The sequence below is a fragment of the Zonotrichia albicollis genome, chromosome 3 (genome assembly GCF_047830755.1).
Source record: "Zonotrichia albicollis isolate bZonAlb1 chromosome 3, bZonAlb1.hap1, whole genome shotgun sequence".
NCBI classification, from domain to species: domain Eukaryota; kingdom Metazoa; phylum Chordata; class Aves; order Passeriformes; family Passerellidae; genus Zonotrichia; species Zonotrichia albicollis.
In genome coordinates, this window is record NC_133821.1 from 64,579,701 (window position 1) to 64,598,002 (window position 18,302).

Consider the following 18,302-nt stretch of genomic DNA (forward strand, 5'->3'; position numbering starts at 1 on the left):
GAAATAGCACATCACTGAACCCAACTGCACTGAAACAAGCAGTTATTCTGGAAGAAAAAATAACAAACAACATCAGTTTTTATAATCCAATAGGTTTTAAATGCTACAGTAAAACAGGGTTGTTGCTGTTCCTGTTACCCAGTAGAACTGGGTGCATAATCCTTTATTAAATGCAGAATGAGGAACATTGAACAATGATGAAGGACAAAAAATTACACCTGAAAGCAACAGATTTATTTTAATACTGGGTGAGTCATGTTTCTTTTTGTATGTGCCTGTTCACTCAAGTGTTAAGTATTTTCTGAATTATAGAACACATAACCTAGCTTCAGCCCTTCTGGAAAGACAGGCACTAAATAATTTACTGCTTGAGTCGTCCACCAAGCCACTTACACAAAGTAATCTGCTATCTTGAAGCTTTCAGCAGACTTTCAAATAAGCTTAAAGAATTACTTTAGATAAAACTCAGAAACACAGCAGAGTTGCATGAGTGTACTGAAAAAAGCTCTTCTCTATGGCTTATATTCTTTGAACAGGAAAACAAAATCAGGTTCAGCATTCCATGTTTGTGGATAAGAGTCCATGCTACAGTGGACTTGCTTGTAAAGAAAGCCAAAGCATAGAGCAAAACTAAGCAGACTGTTTAGAAGGGTTTGCTAAGGAAAAACAGACTCAGCACTCAGCCTGAGCGTGCGGGTGTGGATCCTCCCAAAAGCCTTGGAGCTGCCAGAGAGGGATGACAGCCAGCTGTTGTATGGTGGGTGGGGATGGGCTTCTGTCAGTGTGCTCAGGGAGCCTGAGGCAGGACAGAGCGCTGGCAGCATTGCTGAGGAGTTCAGCTAAAGCCAACACAGAGCAGGGCAGCCAGAGAACAACAAACCCCTGGAGCAATGCAGGGAGCATGCATGTGTGTGTGCATATCTGTATCTATATCATCTATATCTATATCTATACATATATGAACATGACAAGGCTGTGGGAGATGCTCCTGCTGCTGTGGCAAGAGGCAAGAGAATCATAGAAAAGATGAGTCTGGGGCAGGAAACCTATACTCTTAAAATGGAGAGAGCGAGGCAGTATATTCTTCCATCACCTAGCTCAGAGTCAATGTTGGTGTGTTCCAAATTTAGAAAGCAAATGAAAACACAAAAATGAGTAGTGATGACAAGTGACAGTTAAGTGTAAGTACCAAAGGTGAGTGTGGCCAGAAAAAAAGGCCTCCTTTAAAAATCCCAGAGTGAAGAGGAGCTCTTTTCCCATGTTAATTGGATGTACCTTTTTGTTTGCTTTTGAAATGTATTTCATTGACAAATCCAATACAATCTTGTTATTCCCTATTCCTTAAAATTCATACAACCATGAGAAAAACTTTTTTCAGGTCACACATCACCAGAACAAGTTTCAATTTATCCACTCACTTGATCATAAATATAACTGCATCTTTGTTACACCTGTAAATTCCTATACTCACTGAGGAAACTAAAAAAGACCTACACAAGTGAGGATCCCCCCAGACATATAGTCCTGTCTCAAAAAGAAGACATGACACCTGAGGCCCAGTGGAAGGCTACAGACATCACCAGTTTCCAATCTAAGAACATTTGACACTCTCTTTATAGCTGATCCCTCCTTGAAAGAGGTGCAACTAGAAATCAAAAGAGAAACATAGCTAAATGTTTCATTAGATTAAATTTCCTAGTAAAACATGCTCTAGAACCAAATCAGAAAAACAGAGCAGGACAGAAGAACATCTAGAAACCTACAATAAGGAAATGCAGGAGAAACTGTAGAGGCAAGTATGAAACTCAAGCAGCAGGAAAAAACCCTGGAAAAATTTCCTGCTCCTTGACAGGGCCAGAACTGTAGGCAATTGCATTATCCATTAGGAAAAGCTTTAACATTGAGCACTAAATAAAGCAGCCTAAATCTGTGAGGACAGAAAAAGCACCTCAGATCTACATGATCACAATGTCTTGGGAAAACACCAGGGAAAACACCAGGCTCTGTAAAATCAGCTAAACAACTTACTGAGACAAAAAGCCTGGATATTTGTTTGATTTTTGATATAGATTACATGACATCAAATACAATAGAACAGAGAATTGGAAAGCTGTGTTTTAAAAAAGTAAAATCAAACAGACTTTCTACACTCAAGAATAGTACACTGGTCTTTTAATTTATCTTGTTTACAAAATATGGCCCATTTAATTACAAGAGTCTGTATGTCAAGAATGTTGTTACATGAACAATATTTGCCATTTAGGTAACTCCTGAAATTATAAAACCAAAATAAATATAAAGCCTTTAATTATGGGGGGCTGCCTGAACTAAGTCAGAGATTTTGGCCTCTGAGCTGTGTTTTTCTTTTGGAAATTCCACTTATCTAAACTTATCAGCACTTTCAAGACAAATATCCAAAACTGTGGTTTCACACGAAGACATGCATGTGGTCTTATTTCTAAATTACTTACAAATTATAAATTTAATGTTAATAACTAATCATGTCACACTGCATGTCCTTTAATTCATGATAGCTCAAACATTTTGGTTATATAAAACTGCCTAATTATAACCCAGGGGAACCCTGGGTTATAATCCAGGTATAACCCATTTGTAAAGAATTTTTTTCCTCCTTTTTTTTTTTTTTTTTTTTTTTTGAGAAATAAGCAAAAGGTAGCTTGAAGAAAAATCAAGAAATTGATGTGTTTTGAGACTGATTACTTAGAGTGTGCTTTGGTACAGAATTCTCAGTATGAACAAATGGCTTCAATGCAGATGTTGGAGCACAGATAACACCAACAGCATGCTGGGTCAAGAGCTAGTCTCTAACTAAGACAAAAGCACTGACCAGTTGGAAATTTTAGGCTTGTAGGTGTGCTTGATTTGCACACAGCCCTTGTGGCTCACGCACCAGGCTGCAGGCAGCATTCCCCTCATTTTCCTTTAATGAAAAGGCAGTACCTCTGTCACTGACCGTGCTATTAACACCTCCTTGCTGGGTACCTCGGTGCAAAGACACTGAATTAAAGACTTTTAGGCGACCTCTTCACACTCACGTGGCTTTTTCACAAACTGTAGGGTGACCAGGAATACAAGTTTGTGTGAATGTGATACTGCTTGAATGAGACCAGATAAAAGCCAACATGCTACACCACGTTTCTGTTTTCTTTAATGCAACTCACATTCTTTCCTTACAGTCAGTGGAAGAAATGCACCTCTTATAGACTTTTTAGGTGTGTAATCTAATCAGTGCTCCTTAATTATCCTTGACATATTGCCAGTAAATTCTGTAGGATGCTACTGTCACTACAGCCAGCAGAAGCACGTAGGAATATGCAACCATCAGTCTTAAAACATGAATCCATTCCTGAGGCATCAGGATCACTAATCACTATGCCAAGGATGTAAGCTCAGATTAAGGATCTATTGAGCAGAGACAAAAAAATTGCCATAATTCAGCAACAACATAAGTAGTTGAAATAAAGCATACTTTAAACTCTTCAAATAGACTTGCATAAATTAAAACAAAGTAGAAGCCATCTCCTTACAATAATTCATGCTAAGGCACATCAACTCACCAAACTGATATGGACCAGAAAAGAGGCCACTAGATTTGTAGATGACAGGTTGTCAGAGTGAATAGGCAGCTTACAGAGGAATATGATGCTACTGAAAGCTCACCCTTGAAATGCAGGTGTTAGTTAGTCTTGCATTTGACAAACTTTGAGGAGCATTTTTTCAGCACATTGTTCATGTAAGAATTATTTTTTATACTTTAAAGAAAAACAACCTATGAATAAAAGCTAATTTTGACAGATATTAGGTTCTTGGGGTTTTGCTTTGGTTTTGTTTTTTTTCTTTTTAGCTAAGAAAGCACAACTTCAGCAGTATGAACCAGAGGAACAATATAAGTCAGTTGGAAAACAAATCTATGGTTATACCTACTTTCACAAGCAGTGAGTTTTATATGCATAGATTTCTGCAGCAAAACATTTGGTGCTGCTCACCTCACGTCCACACTTTTCTTATTTTGAGGACAGAAACTCTGGACCAGCTCCAGTCTGGTCCTGGGAGCATTTGGATTGCATTAGGTATGCTGCTGGAACTTACCTTCTGGTTAATTTTCTATTTAAAAGAAACCTATTTTGTTTCACAAGACTGCTCCATGGAATGAGTCTAAGTGCTAAGCAGAGCTAACAAGAAAACAGATTTCCAAAATGCATTAAAATACTTATGTGGATACATACTCAACCAAAGGCCAGAAAAACTTGGTCCCAGGCATTTATATCTAGAACATTCTGATTAAATCTTCTTGCTCCCTCCCTCCTCACCAACATATTCCTTTCCTTTTAGGCTGTCAATGCAAATTTTTTAGGGGTTTTTTCACTTTGGTTTCCAGTGGAAACCAGGGCAAGTGGAATCCAGAGCAAGTAATCTCATATCAACTGCATGAATCTATTGCTATCGTGAAGTCGTGTGACAGAAGCAATAAAAAACAGCATTTTGATTTTTTCCTCCTGATTTGTGCATACTGTTTTTAGTAGTCCTGACTTATCCTGTCAGAAGTTTATTAAATAATTGAAAAATCAAAGTACAACATGTTACAGAACATTACTTTACAGATGGAAGATGATTTTAAGTCTTTCATATGAGAGAAAAAAAATATTCAAGAGTAAGACAAGAATATTAGAAACAGCTGCTACATGTGTAATTATGGAATAAAGCACTTAACTTTGTTTTCTTCTTCATGTCTAACTGTGGTAAAAGTGTGTACCTGCTCACGGCACAGGGGCTGGAACTGGATGATCTTTAACATCCCTTCCAAACCATTTTATGTTTTTGTGAATACAAAAACAACAGAAGAACTCTTTGATGACTTTTTAGTATTTCAATTTCATATATGTAATAAAAGATACACTAACTGTTTATTTAAAAATCAAACACCACTTGTGTTCCAAAAGGTTCTTCAGTTGTAGTCTCCAGAACCTGTGGAAAACTTTTTTTTTAGCTTTATTCTTCCTTTCAATTTAGGAAGAAAACTAAGTTACATAAAAATATGAGGTATCTTTTGCATGCTAGAAAATCAGCAGCTCTCCTCACATCACAGATCATTTAGCCAAGCTGTTAGTGCTTGGCTAAGTGGTCCCTTCATGTCTGTTCTGCAACTACACCTAAATACACACAGAGAAGTTCCAGCAGCTGTTACCAGCTTTGGGTTTGAGAAGATTTTAATTATATTAGGATGAAACTTGGTTCTGTTTTTCCAGGTTTTCAGAAGTGGCAATGTAGCTAAAGTTGGAAAGTGCATAAAATACATCAAGACAACATTGTCATTAACATCCTGCTGCCAGTGCAACTGACTTTGTTATATATTGCAAAGTAAATACATCTCTGTGGGACAGACCTTTACAGTTTTCAAACCACAAACTTCATCTAGTCTGTAGTCTTAATTCTGATTTGCACAATAGTCACAGAAACTCTGACTGAATTCCAGGCTTCACGTTAAATTGATGAGACTACTGCTTAGGAAAACACTCTGCTAAAGGATGGGCAAATTTAATTAAGGCATCACCAAGAAACACTAAACCATATTACTCCACTTGTTTTTCCAAGGCAAAGGCACTTCTGGTATGGAAATACAGAATGCTCAAACAATTAACAGTCTGGAAGTTCAAAATGCTAAAGCAATTCCCATTTCTATCATATTCAATGTCTTTATATTTCTATCAACTTCTAAGGAGCCAAGACTTCACCTGTTTTTATATTTACAGATGTGTTTTCAAAACAGAAATGGAAAAAGATGTTAAGGGAAAGGAGCCTGAGGGCAAACTAACTTCTCACATATTCCTTACCATCTTCCTACAATCACTTTCTCTCAAAAGTCTGACCTTATTTTTTTTTTCTAGAATGACTTTTAAGAAATTTCTAAAAAAAATCAAAACAAACCAACAAACAAGAATACCAGTGAGTAGTTGTTGTTTGTTTTGGGTTTTTAAAAAATATTGTTTGATCAATATTGACAGCTGTCCTAATTTTCTTTCCCATGAGGCTTTTTTGTTTCTACCTCCTCCTTTGCCCTCCACAGCCTACAGGTAATTCTTCTTTTCCTCCATGTCACCTGATAATCTCTGTTCTGCTTTCACTCTTTCTCCCTTTGATCTTCCTATTCCTGTCCTCTCTGACCTACCTTAGAAACAAACTCCTATTTAATCTCCTTAGAACATCCAAAACTTGTTCTCCCCAACTTGTCTTGTTTGTCATCAACTCTCAAATTGCATAGTTGAATGTTAATAGACAGCTGCCTTCTGGTGATAGAACTGAATTGCTGCAATGACTCATAATTAATCTAGATATCCACAGGTTTAAATAGCTCACTTAATCTCATGAGCCTTTTGGTAGCCCAGGCAGTGCACTCCGATGTCAAACTGCAACATCTTTGTAGGCCGGCAACCAAAATCAGGGAGCCCTGACCCAGACGAATCCTGAAAACTAGGACAGCTCTAATTTAAGTGAGCTAAATCCACACACAAGTGTCTAAAACACATTTCATTCATATTTTGGGGCTAGGAGTATTTGAAATTGTGTTGAAGTATACTACTTCATTTCATGGCAGTCCCTAAAACAGGATCATTTGGCTTTTAATACCAAAACTCAGAATGGCCCGTGGTCAAACACACCATGTTCAGCTTCAGATTACCACTGCCGATAAGGAGGGGAAGAGAGAGAAGGAATAAGTCAACAAATACATGACAGCTCCCACATATTATTTAAACCAGAATATAACTAAAGTAAGGACTAGATCTCTCTACAATATTGCTGAGTTGTTCTTCAAGCTGTATTGAATTTGGGAACTAAAAGACAAACAAAAGCTCAATTTTGTTGGTTCTCCAGTGAAACACCTTTGTTTAGGATTTTGAACATTAGCAACCCTTTAGGTACTGTGAACTGTTACAATTGCTGAATAGACTGAAAAAAATAGGAAAAATCTCCATTACCACAAGTTGGTCATCACATTTGTAAGATGTGTCTCATAAATTTGTCTTACCCATGTCTTATGTCCATGGGTTTATGACATCAGCTTGCTTCTTCTGGGAGCATTGTCTAGAATGCACATAACTGCAAACCAGCTATTCTTCTATCTATAAGATGATTTTTAAGGAATGCAGAAATAATCTACCTGTATCGAGTTCACAGGAAGGGACAAAAAGTTACCAAAGGATATACTATAACAGAAAAATACAACGCTTGGACATTTATTAATACAAGTTTGTTCTTGGACATGTTTAACTGCTATGAATACAAAACTCACTTTAAGATAGAAATACCTTTGAGAAATCACAAAAATAAAGAGCCTTAAAAAATTTATGAAGCACTGTATTTCATTCTACAAAGAAGATTATATAGACAACTAGAAGGGGAAAATATTTAAAAAAACAAAGAATAAGTATTTTAAATCAGATAGACTAATCAGTTTTCACACATTCAAAGATTTCAGGCTTTTAGGAAAAAAAATTTACTCTTCTGAAAATATCAATTTTTATTCTAGATTTATAAATCAAACATGGAAAGAGCTATTTAATAGTAGTATTCTGTCACAGAAAATAAAAATAGAAAAAACCCTGTGCAGTACTCACAAGGATTATAATTTTGGATCCTCAGTGTGCATGCTCTGTCATCATACTTGAAAATAAAATACCAACAATCAAATCAGTAGAGAAGCTGATGAATAGTTACTTTGCTGACTCATTCCAGATAAATACACAAGTTCCAACGAAGGGAGTGCCCAGAACTGAAGACAGGTATGATGGAGGTGAGGGGAAGCATCCAAAAGCCCTGTTAGAGGTACCTTTGTGATCAACCTGCTGCTGAACCACTGCCTGCCGCCAGCCAAAGGCTGCAATCACCGATCCCGATGGGTTAGGACTTAGTTCCGAAGCCTTCCAGCAGATGTCCTCGCAAGGCAGGCATGTCTGGGAGGTTCAAGATGTCACCATTTAAAACAGACAGATGGGGAGGAAAAGAGACTTAAAATAGGGGTGATATAAATGTATAAACGAATTCAAAGCATTCAGTACATTCTCAAAAGCCAAATTTAAAAACATAGGCAGCAGGTTCAGAAGAAAAGTGTCATCTTAAAAACTAAAAGAAAGTCACGTGAACAAGTGTGCCTGAAGCAGCACATCTGTTTCCACCACGTTTCGTAATTCTTACACTTCCCATGTAAACAAAATAGAAGGTTCAAAAAATGATGGTGAAAAGCACGAGCACAAGGCAAACAGCATAAAGACTCTAATCCCATCCCCCTCCCTTCCCTTTCATGTTAAAACTGACACTAATTTTATTGTGCAGAGAGCCTTCTTCACTACTCCCTAGTGGCAGCGACATACAAATGTTGTCACGAAGCTGGTATTCTTGGAAACATAAAATCCATCTGCTATTTCAGGGAAACTTAAAAAGAACAATTTCCTTAAAATAATCATCCTCATCATGACTTGTACAAATGGAAAGCTTTGATACCACATTAAAAATATTTGACTTGTCCTTATAAGTAGTGAGTAATGCATCCATAGTTAACTACCCACAGACACCTATTAGAGAACAGAATGATTCATCAAGTACTAGTCTACAAACTCAAAGCTGGGATTCTTTCCCCAGGTCTATCAATCAGACCAGTATCTCCAGCCCTCAATCCATTGCCTGCTTTAATGCAGATGCTCATGGCTTCATACCCAAGAAGCTGTGTCAAGGAAAGGTGAAATCAAGAAGATGAGCATTACTGACTTCTTCAAGAGCAGCTACAGAAGTGCTGAAACTCATGGCTTACTGGGAGAGCAACCAACTGGGACATGTCTGTCACTACACTTTGGCTGGTGGAAAGAACTCCAGACTGTCCCAGCTTCTGGAAAATACAGGGAAGGTGGTTTACAGTAGGTGGGACAGACTTATCTGCCAGAGCTTCTTCAGTGGCTCAAATATCTAGGAGAGATTTGCCTGCCAGAGCTTCTTCAGTGGACCCATTGTGACAATCACAGAGAGAAAGCACTGCTATGTTCAACACACTGAATTAGGTCCAAGGTAATATCATCAGTTTTAGAAACAGACTACTCATGAAATCTTACAGGAGTAGGGATTTTGTCAGTATTTTGTCTTAATCTTCAATAGCATGGGTGAATGAAATTCTGCAGGCTGATTAATCTCAATTTCAACAACAAAAGTTAAAAGAAAAAAGATTTTTTAGGCTGGATTCAGTGGATGACCAGGGTCAATAATACAGAACTGTTAAATTTCTTAACTGGCAAATGCTTTCGTGCCATAGAAACATCAGATAAAGCCCATTCTGCACGTAATTTGTCCTAGGAAGAGAATAATCCAGGTTCCACACCCTGAAAAGCAGGTAAATACAGTATTACAGCTATTACAGTTTTCAGTTTAACTAAGGTTCTCTTCAGCTGTCACAAAAAATAGATATAAAATTCTCTTCAACCTTTTAGTTGCACTTTACTTAAGCAAGCAAAGAAAAAGCACAGAAGAATTCAATGAAATCAAAATTTCCATTTAAAATATCAAAGGACAAATACAAATGATGAACAATGGCCAGGAAAGAGCTACAGACTATTATTCATTTAAGATTACTTCACTAAGCTCTGTCTTTGTCTTGAATCTTAAGCCCCTCAGCCTTCAGCCAGACTGAATTACAGTGCAAGCAGAGGTTAATTCTACTGTTTCCAAATAAAGACCTCCTATGGGAACAAACACACAGCTCCAACAAAACCATAAAAAATGGTGAAGCAATCCTAATTGTAACCAGCTATTTCTCCATAGCTCTAGTTTTATCAAGTACACATATTCCAGTCAAATCTTTACAAACTATGTCAACAAGTCATGATTTCCCCCTCTTGGCCCCATGAAAACTGTGCAAGGATAACTGTACACGTCCACGAAATAGAGGATGTCATTTTATTGGAGGTCCACAGGTAATTGTATCACATTAGGGAGTGGAAGAATCTTGTGGTATGGCACAACACAATACCTCACTTAAACACTTAAACAGAAGGTTAAATGATATGCAACATGATCAAATCAGTAATTCATCATCTTCTAGGCACCACTGATTAATTTAAAATAAAATTTAATAAATTCAAAAAATATAGTCCATTCATTTGTTTGCTGTACTGTCTTTAAACGAAACAGCACTTTGAAAGTCACAAATAAAAAAGCAGCACTTTCTCTTAATACCAACACCACTGTAACACATACTGTAGCGTGGCATGCAAATCCACATCTGCAGTCTTTTTTTTGTTTTGTATTAACAAATGGAATGGCAATTTTCTATCTCAAATATTGGTAGCATAACATGTAAGTGCAGATCATTCTGGCCACAGGTGTGGTAAGCCGTAACAAGTGTGTATTACAAGAGCATAGAACACAGAGCATGACACTTACATCCAAGAATCTCTCTCTTTTGTACTGTACATGGTGTTTGCTACAGGCTGACTTCCAACTCGCTGTACCCAAGCTTCAAAAAACGAGATTATTGACCTTTTCTGCTTTTATTTAAAAGTAAAACGCAGTCACCGTCAAAGTACAACCGATAACAACCTGGTCAAAAAAATGCCATAGCTCCATTGAAAAAAATCACTCGTCCTTTTAGTAGACTCCATTAAGTGATAAAGTTTCCATTACAGGCATGTTACGAAGCCTTGCAGCGGTACTGCAGCGTCATTCCCGCCAAGCACAGATTTGCAGAGACACCAGGACACGGCGTGGCGCTCAGAAAAGCTGTTCAAACCGAGCTGAGCTTCACGAGGCCGCGCACGGAGTCCTCGTGCAGCGAGTCCTGGCTGGCCAGGCTCAGGACGTGCATGGTGCGGCTGTGCGCCAAGGGGCTCCCGCTGGGCAGCATCCCGGGCGGCGATGGCGCCTCCTCAGGAGTCAGGAACTGATGGCCTTCGTGCTCCTCTTTTAAGGGTATGATGTCTGTCAGCCCTGAATCTGATGTGAGGTTAGGCATAGAAGATGGCGGTGTTGGCTGCCCTAGAGTCAGAGTTGCACAAGGCCCACTGAGAGAAGTCTTTCCTGGCAAAGGGAGCTCTTCGCTAGTTATGCTTGGCTCACTCTGTAGGAGGGGGGTGGCAGCAGCCTGCAAAACGAATTTAGTGCTCTGAATGCACTGATCTTGGTCACACTGTAGGATGGAAGGGTGTCAAAATCATATAAAAACAAAACAGAGAGAAAAAAAAGGAGGATATGGATAAAAAAGGTATGGAAAAGAATGGGATGTGAAGAGAAAAAAAGAAGGCCATTAGTATCATTCCATAGTTAGCCACCCAAACATCCCATGGCATGCTGCCCAGGGAAAAAAAAAGAAAGGCATGCATAACTGAGCCAATGCTTTGCATTATTATCAAAGAAAATGACGATATACATCTACAGTGTTCATTTAAGCGTTCTTCAAAAAACACTAGGCAATTTTTTCTTTTAACTGGTCTTCACATGTAGGAATTAACCTACCACAGAGGCTTTCCAGAACAAGAAGTCTTTTGACAGAGATATCTTACACAGTTAGTAATAAAGCTCCATAAGCAAAATTTTTCCCCTCACAATTTAATACACCATATACAAATTCTAGAGAATGTCCTACACTATACTCCTTATTCCCAAGGATGTGTAGAAATCAGGTAGCACTGCAGATGCATTGAGATAAACCTTAATGAATTTTAGGCTGTTTTTTGATTAATCCTGACAATGTGATGAATCAAGGTACAAAACACAAGTTTTCTGGCAAGCATTGTCTCAATAATAAGCCAAATCCAGCATTATATAAATCTAGTTAATCTCAGTGAGTGCTACCAGAAACGGATTTTTTGGTTCTACACAATTCCTAAAAACAGTTTATACAAAATTACCTCTCATTCCTTGAGATGAAAAGACAGGTGTGCATTTTAATAATGTCCAGCTAGCTAAGTGGGTAGTACACCTACTGCCAAATTAAGTTTCATTAACATGGATTGGCATGACTTTTGAGAGCTCCTAAGGAAAAAATATTTAATTCATTGCCTGATCAGTGCCTTATAACATTACAGCCTTTCAAAATCTTGTTAGATTCATTTGCCAAAGTACTGCTCTGCTGGGTAAGAAAAACACTACAACCAGTGAATACAACTACAAATGCAATGAAGGACATTTGGAGGCAAGCAAGCAGAATAAAAGATATATCCAGAGGTAAGACATCCTATCCACTGTTATTTCAATTATTCCATTAAAGCAATATGTTCTGCTCTATGACTGACTTCTTAGATTTTTATCAAATTACTACATATTACAGATACATCATCTGTTTTTTTCTGACCATAACCATAATACTCCTGACTATAACCATTATTACTAGCATTGTTACAAAATGGGCACTTCCCTAAAATGCCCATTTGAGTTTAATATGCCACTGTGCCACATTGAAAACTCATGGGAAGACTTTTGCCTCCTTTATTGTAGGATGAAAACCACGATAAACAATGGTTAATTAAAGTAACTCTGTTGTTTTCAGGTTCTCCAATTTCACCACTGAACAGCCTAATGAGGGATGCACACACCTAACATTCAGCAAGTGTGCAAGCAGACTACTTGGTTATAAGAGATAGGCAGTGTTAAAAACACATCTAAGTGGTTTAGGACTCCCAGACCAATTACTTTTGACAGGCAGAAGCTCAATCCTTACTCAGATACGTATTTCCAAGACTTCTGCTTTCAGAAAGATAAATGGACTGGCCTTCTGTTACATAAATTGATTTCATATAAATTGCAAGCAATCTTCGCCCCACAAAATGATGAACAGCCCCAGCCAAACAACTGAAGTGGTTCCCTATCATTTCAGAGGGATTACTCAAGGCTTAAAGCCATAACCTTGCCTAAGTACCTTACTAAGAAGAAAACTGTCAGCATCTTTTAAAGTCAAGCTTTCAATTAGTAATTCAGTGTGAATAACTCATTCTTGATTAATATCCTGTTATTCACACCTGTTTATTTAGATTAAAACTTCAACCAACCTTACCATGCAGACCTTAAAAAAATATGTTAGCTGAATTGTCAGACTTCAAAAAGACCAACGAAACCTATTTTCTCTGAAAGGCAGTAGCCAAAGAACAAGTTAAATAACAAAGGAATGCTTATAACCACTGGGGTACACTGAAAACAAATAATGTTAGCAGCTGACTTATTGCTTTAGTGAACATTCAGTTCTGATCTTCCAAAGGAAATCATTAACGTGTTCCAGGCAATACAAGCACACAGCTTTGTATTCGCTGAAGATAACTTATTTGAACTCTTTGTAGAGTCTGAATTAATTTTCTTCTTAAGGAATGCTACTGCATTTCAGTTAAATTTATATCAAAAAGATAGGGTAGCCTCATAAAGCTCCATTAAATAGTGTTATAACTTCAGGTGCTAAATATCTCTTCATTTTCCACGCACGTCTCACTTCTCTACAGCCTCTCCTTTCACTCAGATAAATTTCAGGTTTTCTTTTTCTTGTCTGTTCAACAGTGATCAGCACAAACTCCTTAGGAAGATACAGGCTGTAAAGATATTTCTAGAAAGGGAACTATTGCAGGTTCTAACCCAGAAAAAGTATGTGTGTTCTATGGGTTCTCAAAAACATCAGATAAAAACAACACATAATATACAGGGAGACTATTCTTGAGTCTAAATAGCTAATACAAAACTAAAACAAGGAAATCATATTTGTTATAGGGTTGGCATGGTGGTTTTTTGTCGATTTTGTTATTTCAGCCTTGACTGAATGCAATTTAGGGCAGGAAGTCTTAGTTGCTACTAATCACATGAATTATCCAACACCAGAATTTCAAATAAAACAAAAAAGCCTATGACTGTAACAAAAAGGAAGCTGAGTGCCATGGTCTAGTTGACAAGGTGGTGTTTGGTCATAGGCTGGCAATAAAATCTAAAAAATCTAAATAACTAAAAATCTACTGCAAAAATTATTCCACCAGCATCTTCTTATTTCAGATATGCTGACTTTATTTTTCACTTAAAATTTTCACTGTTTCAGAGAAACAGCAGATTCTGAAGGTAGGACAAGTTTAATAAGTTCTACAAGTACAGAAGTTCAACTAAATATATGCGCAGAAATTTTTGGATATCTGTTTATTTCCACAATAAAAGGCAGAAAATTGAAGCAACTTGGACAAAACCTAGAATTCTCTGTTTATTTCACAAGAAATACAAACAATTAAGGAAAAATACTTTTTTTTTTTCTGAAGAAAGTATGTTTTTTCTAAGCTACACAAAAAATATGAAAATATTGTTGTACATGGCAATATATTTTTCACATTTCTAAATGTGATTATTTTGAAATAATCAGAATTATTTACTTTAAATATTAAATAAACTTAGTTTAAAAAATTCCTAAATGCTAGTAACATTCAAGAATTGTTACATCAGAAGACAGAAAAAAGCAGGTTGAGCAGTCTCACAAACCCTGAATAAAATACAAACAACATGGAGTTCAGAGGAGGTTGACAGTGGTATGAAGTTACAGGAAGAATGCTGAAATACCAAATTCTGTACACAACAAATGGTAAAGAGTGGAGGGATAGAGCTGTGTAAATGTTCCCAGCAGGTGTAGGAGTTCACAATCAAAATTAATGTGTTGTGGATACTGTGCAACAGCTGAGCCACAAGCCTCAACAACTCAATGGCTCTACTATCAAGCAGTACAGTAGTAGTAGATGAGTATATATTCATGATGAGTAGATCTATGAAGGGAAACACTTCTGACAAACTTCTGAAGCCAAATGGGGAGCAATACTTGGCCCAGAGACTTTACTTCAGATTGGAGACTATTTGTTCTTATGGACTGAAAGTCTGAGAAGTTATGAGTTCCAAGTGACCATGCTTTTTATGTGGATAAGGATATTAAGAAGCTGGCTAATGAATGTACCAGACTAATTTCAAATTATATTGAAAAAAGAAATTAAAAACACTGGGAATGCACCAGGAAAATAATTGTTATGTGCTTCCTTCATGGAAGTAAATAGAGATTCAGCTTTTAGTAAAACAAGGTAGATACTACAGAGAGAACATGAGAAAAACCTCTTCTATGAAGATCTAGAAAAAAACCAAAATCACAGGATGGGTCTATCAAGCACTGATTAGAGCTACAACTCTGATTTCTTGAGATTGTGACAAACTGGGCTGCTACCACAAGTTGGGTAGATCCTGTACTAAATATTCAAAGTATCAGAGTCAAAATTACCCCAAAAGCTGTTAAATACAGATAGAGTGCCCCACAAATGGTATCCTGAATGAGAGATAATGTATTGCGCTGAAAACCAGCATCTGGCATCTTTACACTTTGCCTGATATTTATTTTGAACTTAACTGCAAAAATGAGGCTATGCTAAAAGATTCATTAAAATGAATGAGAGTATTATACCAAGCAACGACAGGGACTTAATGAGAGACAAGAGACTCGTTGGGTGAAACATAAGAATTCTATTTAGAAAGTCACCAGTCACTGACTCCTATAAGGAGCTGCTGAGGGAGGTGGGGTTGTTTAGTCTGAAGATGAAGCTCAGAGGAGACCTCACTGCTCTCTACAACTCCCTGAAAGGAGGCTTTAGCCAGGTGAGGGTTGGGCTCTTCTCCCAGGCAACTACTGACAGGACAAGAGAGTATTGTCTTAAGCTGCACCAGGGAAGGTTTAGGTTGGACATCTGGAATGAGTTCTTCCCAGATGGAGTGATTACACACTGGAATGGGCTGCCCAGAGAGGTGGTGGAGTCACCATCCCTGGAGGTGTTTAAGAAAAGACTGGATGTGGCACTGAGTACCATGGTCTAGTTGACAAGGTGGTGTTTGGTCAAAGGCTGGACTCAATTTCAAAGGTCTTCTTGAACCTAGCTGATTCTGTAAAAGATTCAAGGGAAGAAAGGGAAATGAAAGAGAGAAGGAATAAGAGAAGACAAGTGAGAGAGAATATGCTGATTTAAATCTTTATTTTTTATCAATGATGAGGAGAGATATTTTAGCACACTGTGGAATAAGCAGGGTAACATCTAGACTTGAAGACCTGATATAATACATTCTGCAATAAAATCAAGAGAGACACACCACAAAGGTGTTCCGAAACACACTTCATACTTCTCCTAATTTATTTCTTGTAATCAAAAAGCATTAAGCTTGCTAAAGTAGTATAAATATCTCTGGTAATGTATAAACAGCCAAACTTCTGTGATTGGAAAAGTATTATGGTCTACAGATATGATCTACACATACTCCTTTAAGTCAAGGAATTTCACTTTGTCTGTCTTTATCTGAAGTCATAATAATACCAGTTCCAATACCAGACATATCCCCTTCAAGAGGGAAGGGAAAACAGCGTTAGAGACATAGGTAAACTAAGCCGGTCTCTAACAGTTTACAACAAAACTCAAGGGAGAAATTTAAATGTTGATAGCCAGCAGTCTTTAGAAACCAATTGGTCTTGGATACAGACCAGGAGAAAAGATGCCCTGAGAAAAATGGCATTACAATATTCCAAAATATTCCTTCAAACCAAACAAGACATATTACATTTTCCAAGCATTTCCAGAGGTCATTTTCAGGAGTGAAATCTGCACATTTCCAAGCAACTCTGATAACTGTTAAAGAATGCAGACTTTTCCCAGCTCATGTGGATATAAGCTCATTTCCCAGCTCATTCTAGGATTTAAGAAGAAATCTTTGAAGAATTTGTGTAATTAGGAGTAATACACTCTAAAATTGTAACAGCTACCTGTTTGACTTAAAGTAATACCATAACAGATTTCTCCATTTCTAGAGACAAACTTAGTCAATTTTCTACCAAATTGGCAAAGATTTTCTCATTAATACCTAGGAATCATGATATAGTATCTAAATTCTTGCAATGATAAAGACAATTTGATGCCATGGACACATTGTGGGTTTATGATCCTCACAAATAAGAAGCCTTGACAGCATCAGAATGTTTGGGTAATTCCTGAAAGACCTCAGCCCATTTCTAATGTTTGCTTTATCTTTTTGGTTTTTTAACTCCCTTTTCTCTCTTCAGAGTAAATTTTGAGTAAAATTTACATAGAGCATTACCTTGTTCTGCTCAACTGTACCTCAGAAGATTCAGACTTACTACCATGCCTCTAATACATTTTCTTATTAAGGAGACTAACAAATCTATTTAATTCTCAAAACATTAAGTAAAATCAGCTTAGGAACTACAGCAAAATTTTTATAGGAGTTTATCAGTGATACTAAAACTAATCTGCCTGGGAAGAGTGCATCTTTTCTTCTTTTGTTCAAAAGAAAGGCTGAACTATGTCAGAAGGCCTCGTGGCTTCCTCGTTTTTGGCAGAGGGAGGGTATCTGTAACTCATGACTTCTTTGTCAAAGTATTAGAATCCACATATTGTGAAGATATGTGGACAACAATTCAAAAACAGGCACATATGCAAGATGGTTGCCTTTAGAAAAAGATCTCTTTCCAATTATTCTCTTCTTCTTGGCACTGGAAATCCTATCTTCCATTATGATAGCCAATGCTACCAGCAAGAATCCAAGGCAAATACTACTGGCACAGCTTCAAAGATGTTTAAAAAAAACTTTTGTTGTAGCAATTCAGTTGCCATTTTTTGTTCAGGTTCAGTGTCCTCCTGCTCTTTCTTCAAAATATTTCTCCCCTAGAAACTTGTCTTTGTTCATCTTTGCTTTTTAAAATACATTAGTCTATGCAAAACCGCAGCGCACAAGCAAAGGAGGAAATAAAGTATGAAGAAAGTGGCACACAAAATAGCAATTAGCTGGAAAATGACAAACCACTGTAAGTCCACGATACTTGAATATTCCAGTTCAAAACACAGTAGGTGTCAACAGCAAAAGTCAAAATGCCAGTATATTCAATAAACCAACAGCGTAGAAAAGACTCTTTTTTTTTAGAATCCATGAGCAGTAACTATTACACTGTGTGAAATGTACATTAAAAAGAGCCTTGGACTTTGTGTTTTTTTTCTTTACTGTTATTAAACAACTCATTCCACCCAGTGTGTCAGCTGTATCCAGTTAGTTATTACTTGATTAGTTCACATGAAAGCGGAGAAGAAAAACATTCACAGGAATCCTGATGAACAACACTATGGGATGATTCCTACCATGTTGCTCTGAGATTGTGTGGCCCCGTACATGGTAATGCCATTTGATGGTCCTGCTAATTGCGGCGTGTCTGGCTGTATAAATCCTCTTCTGTCAATTAAGCTACAGAATAATCACAATAA

General features: G+C 37.3%; 1 protein-coding gene across 6 annotated transcripts in view; it reads right to left on the bottom strand.

The window, feature by feature from the left end:
- Nucleotides 1-9,943: 9,943 nt before the first annotated feature.
- ZDHHC14 (zDHHC palmitoyltransferase 14) overlaps nt 9,944-18,302 on the bottom strand; it is a 95,034-nt gene continuing 86,675 nt past the window's right edge. For 4 of the 6 annotated variants that reach the window (XM_074537683.1, XM_026795413.2, XM_074537685.1 and 1 more), the window contains 2 exons: nt 18,180-18,282; nt 9,944-11,185 (listed from right to left, as the gene is read on the bottom strand). In XM_074537683.1, the coding sequence (XP_074393784.1) occupies nt 10,784-11,185; nt 18,180-18,282 (505 nt within the window). In that variant the 3' untranslated portion in view covers nt 9,944-10,783. The remainder of the gene's footprint in view (nt 11,186-18,179; nt 18,283-18,302) is intronic. The other 2 variants (XM_026795416.2, XM_026795415.2) reach the window with 1 other exon arrangement.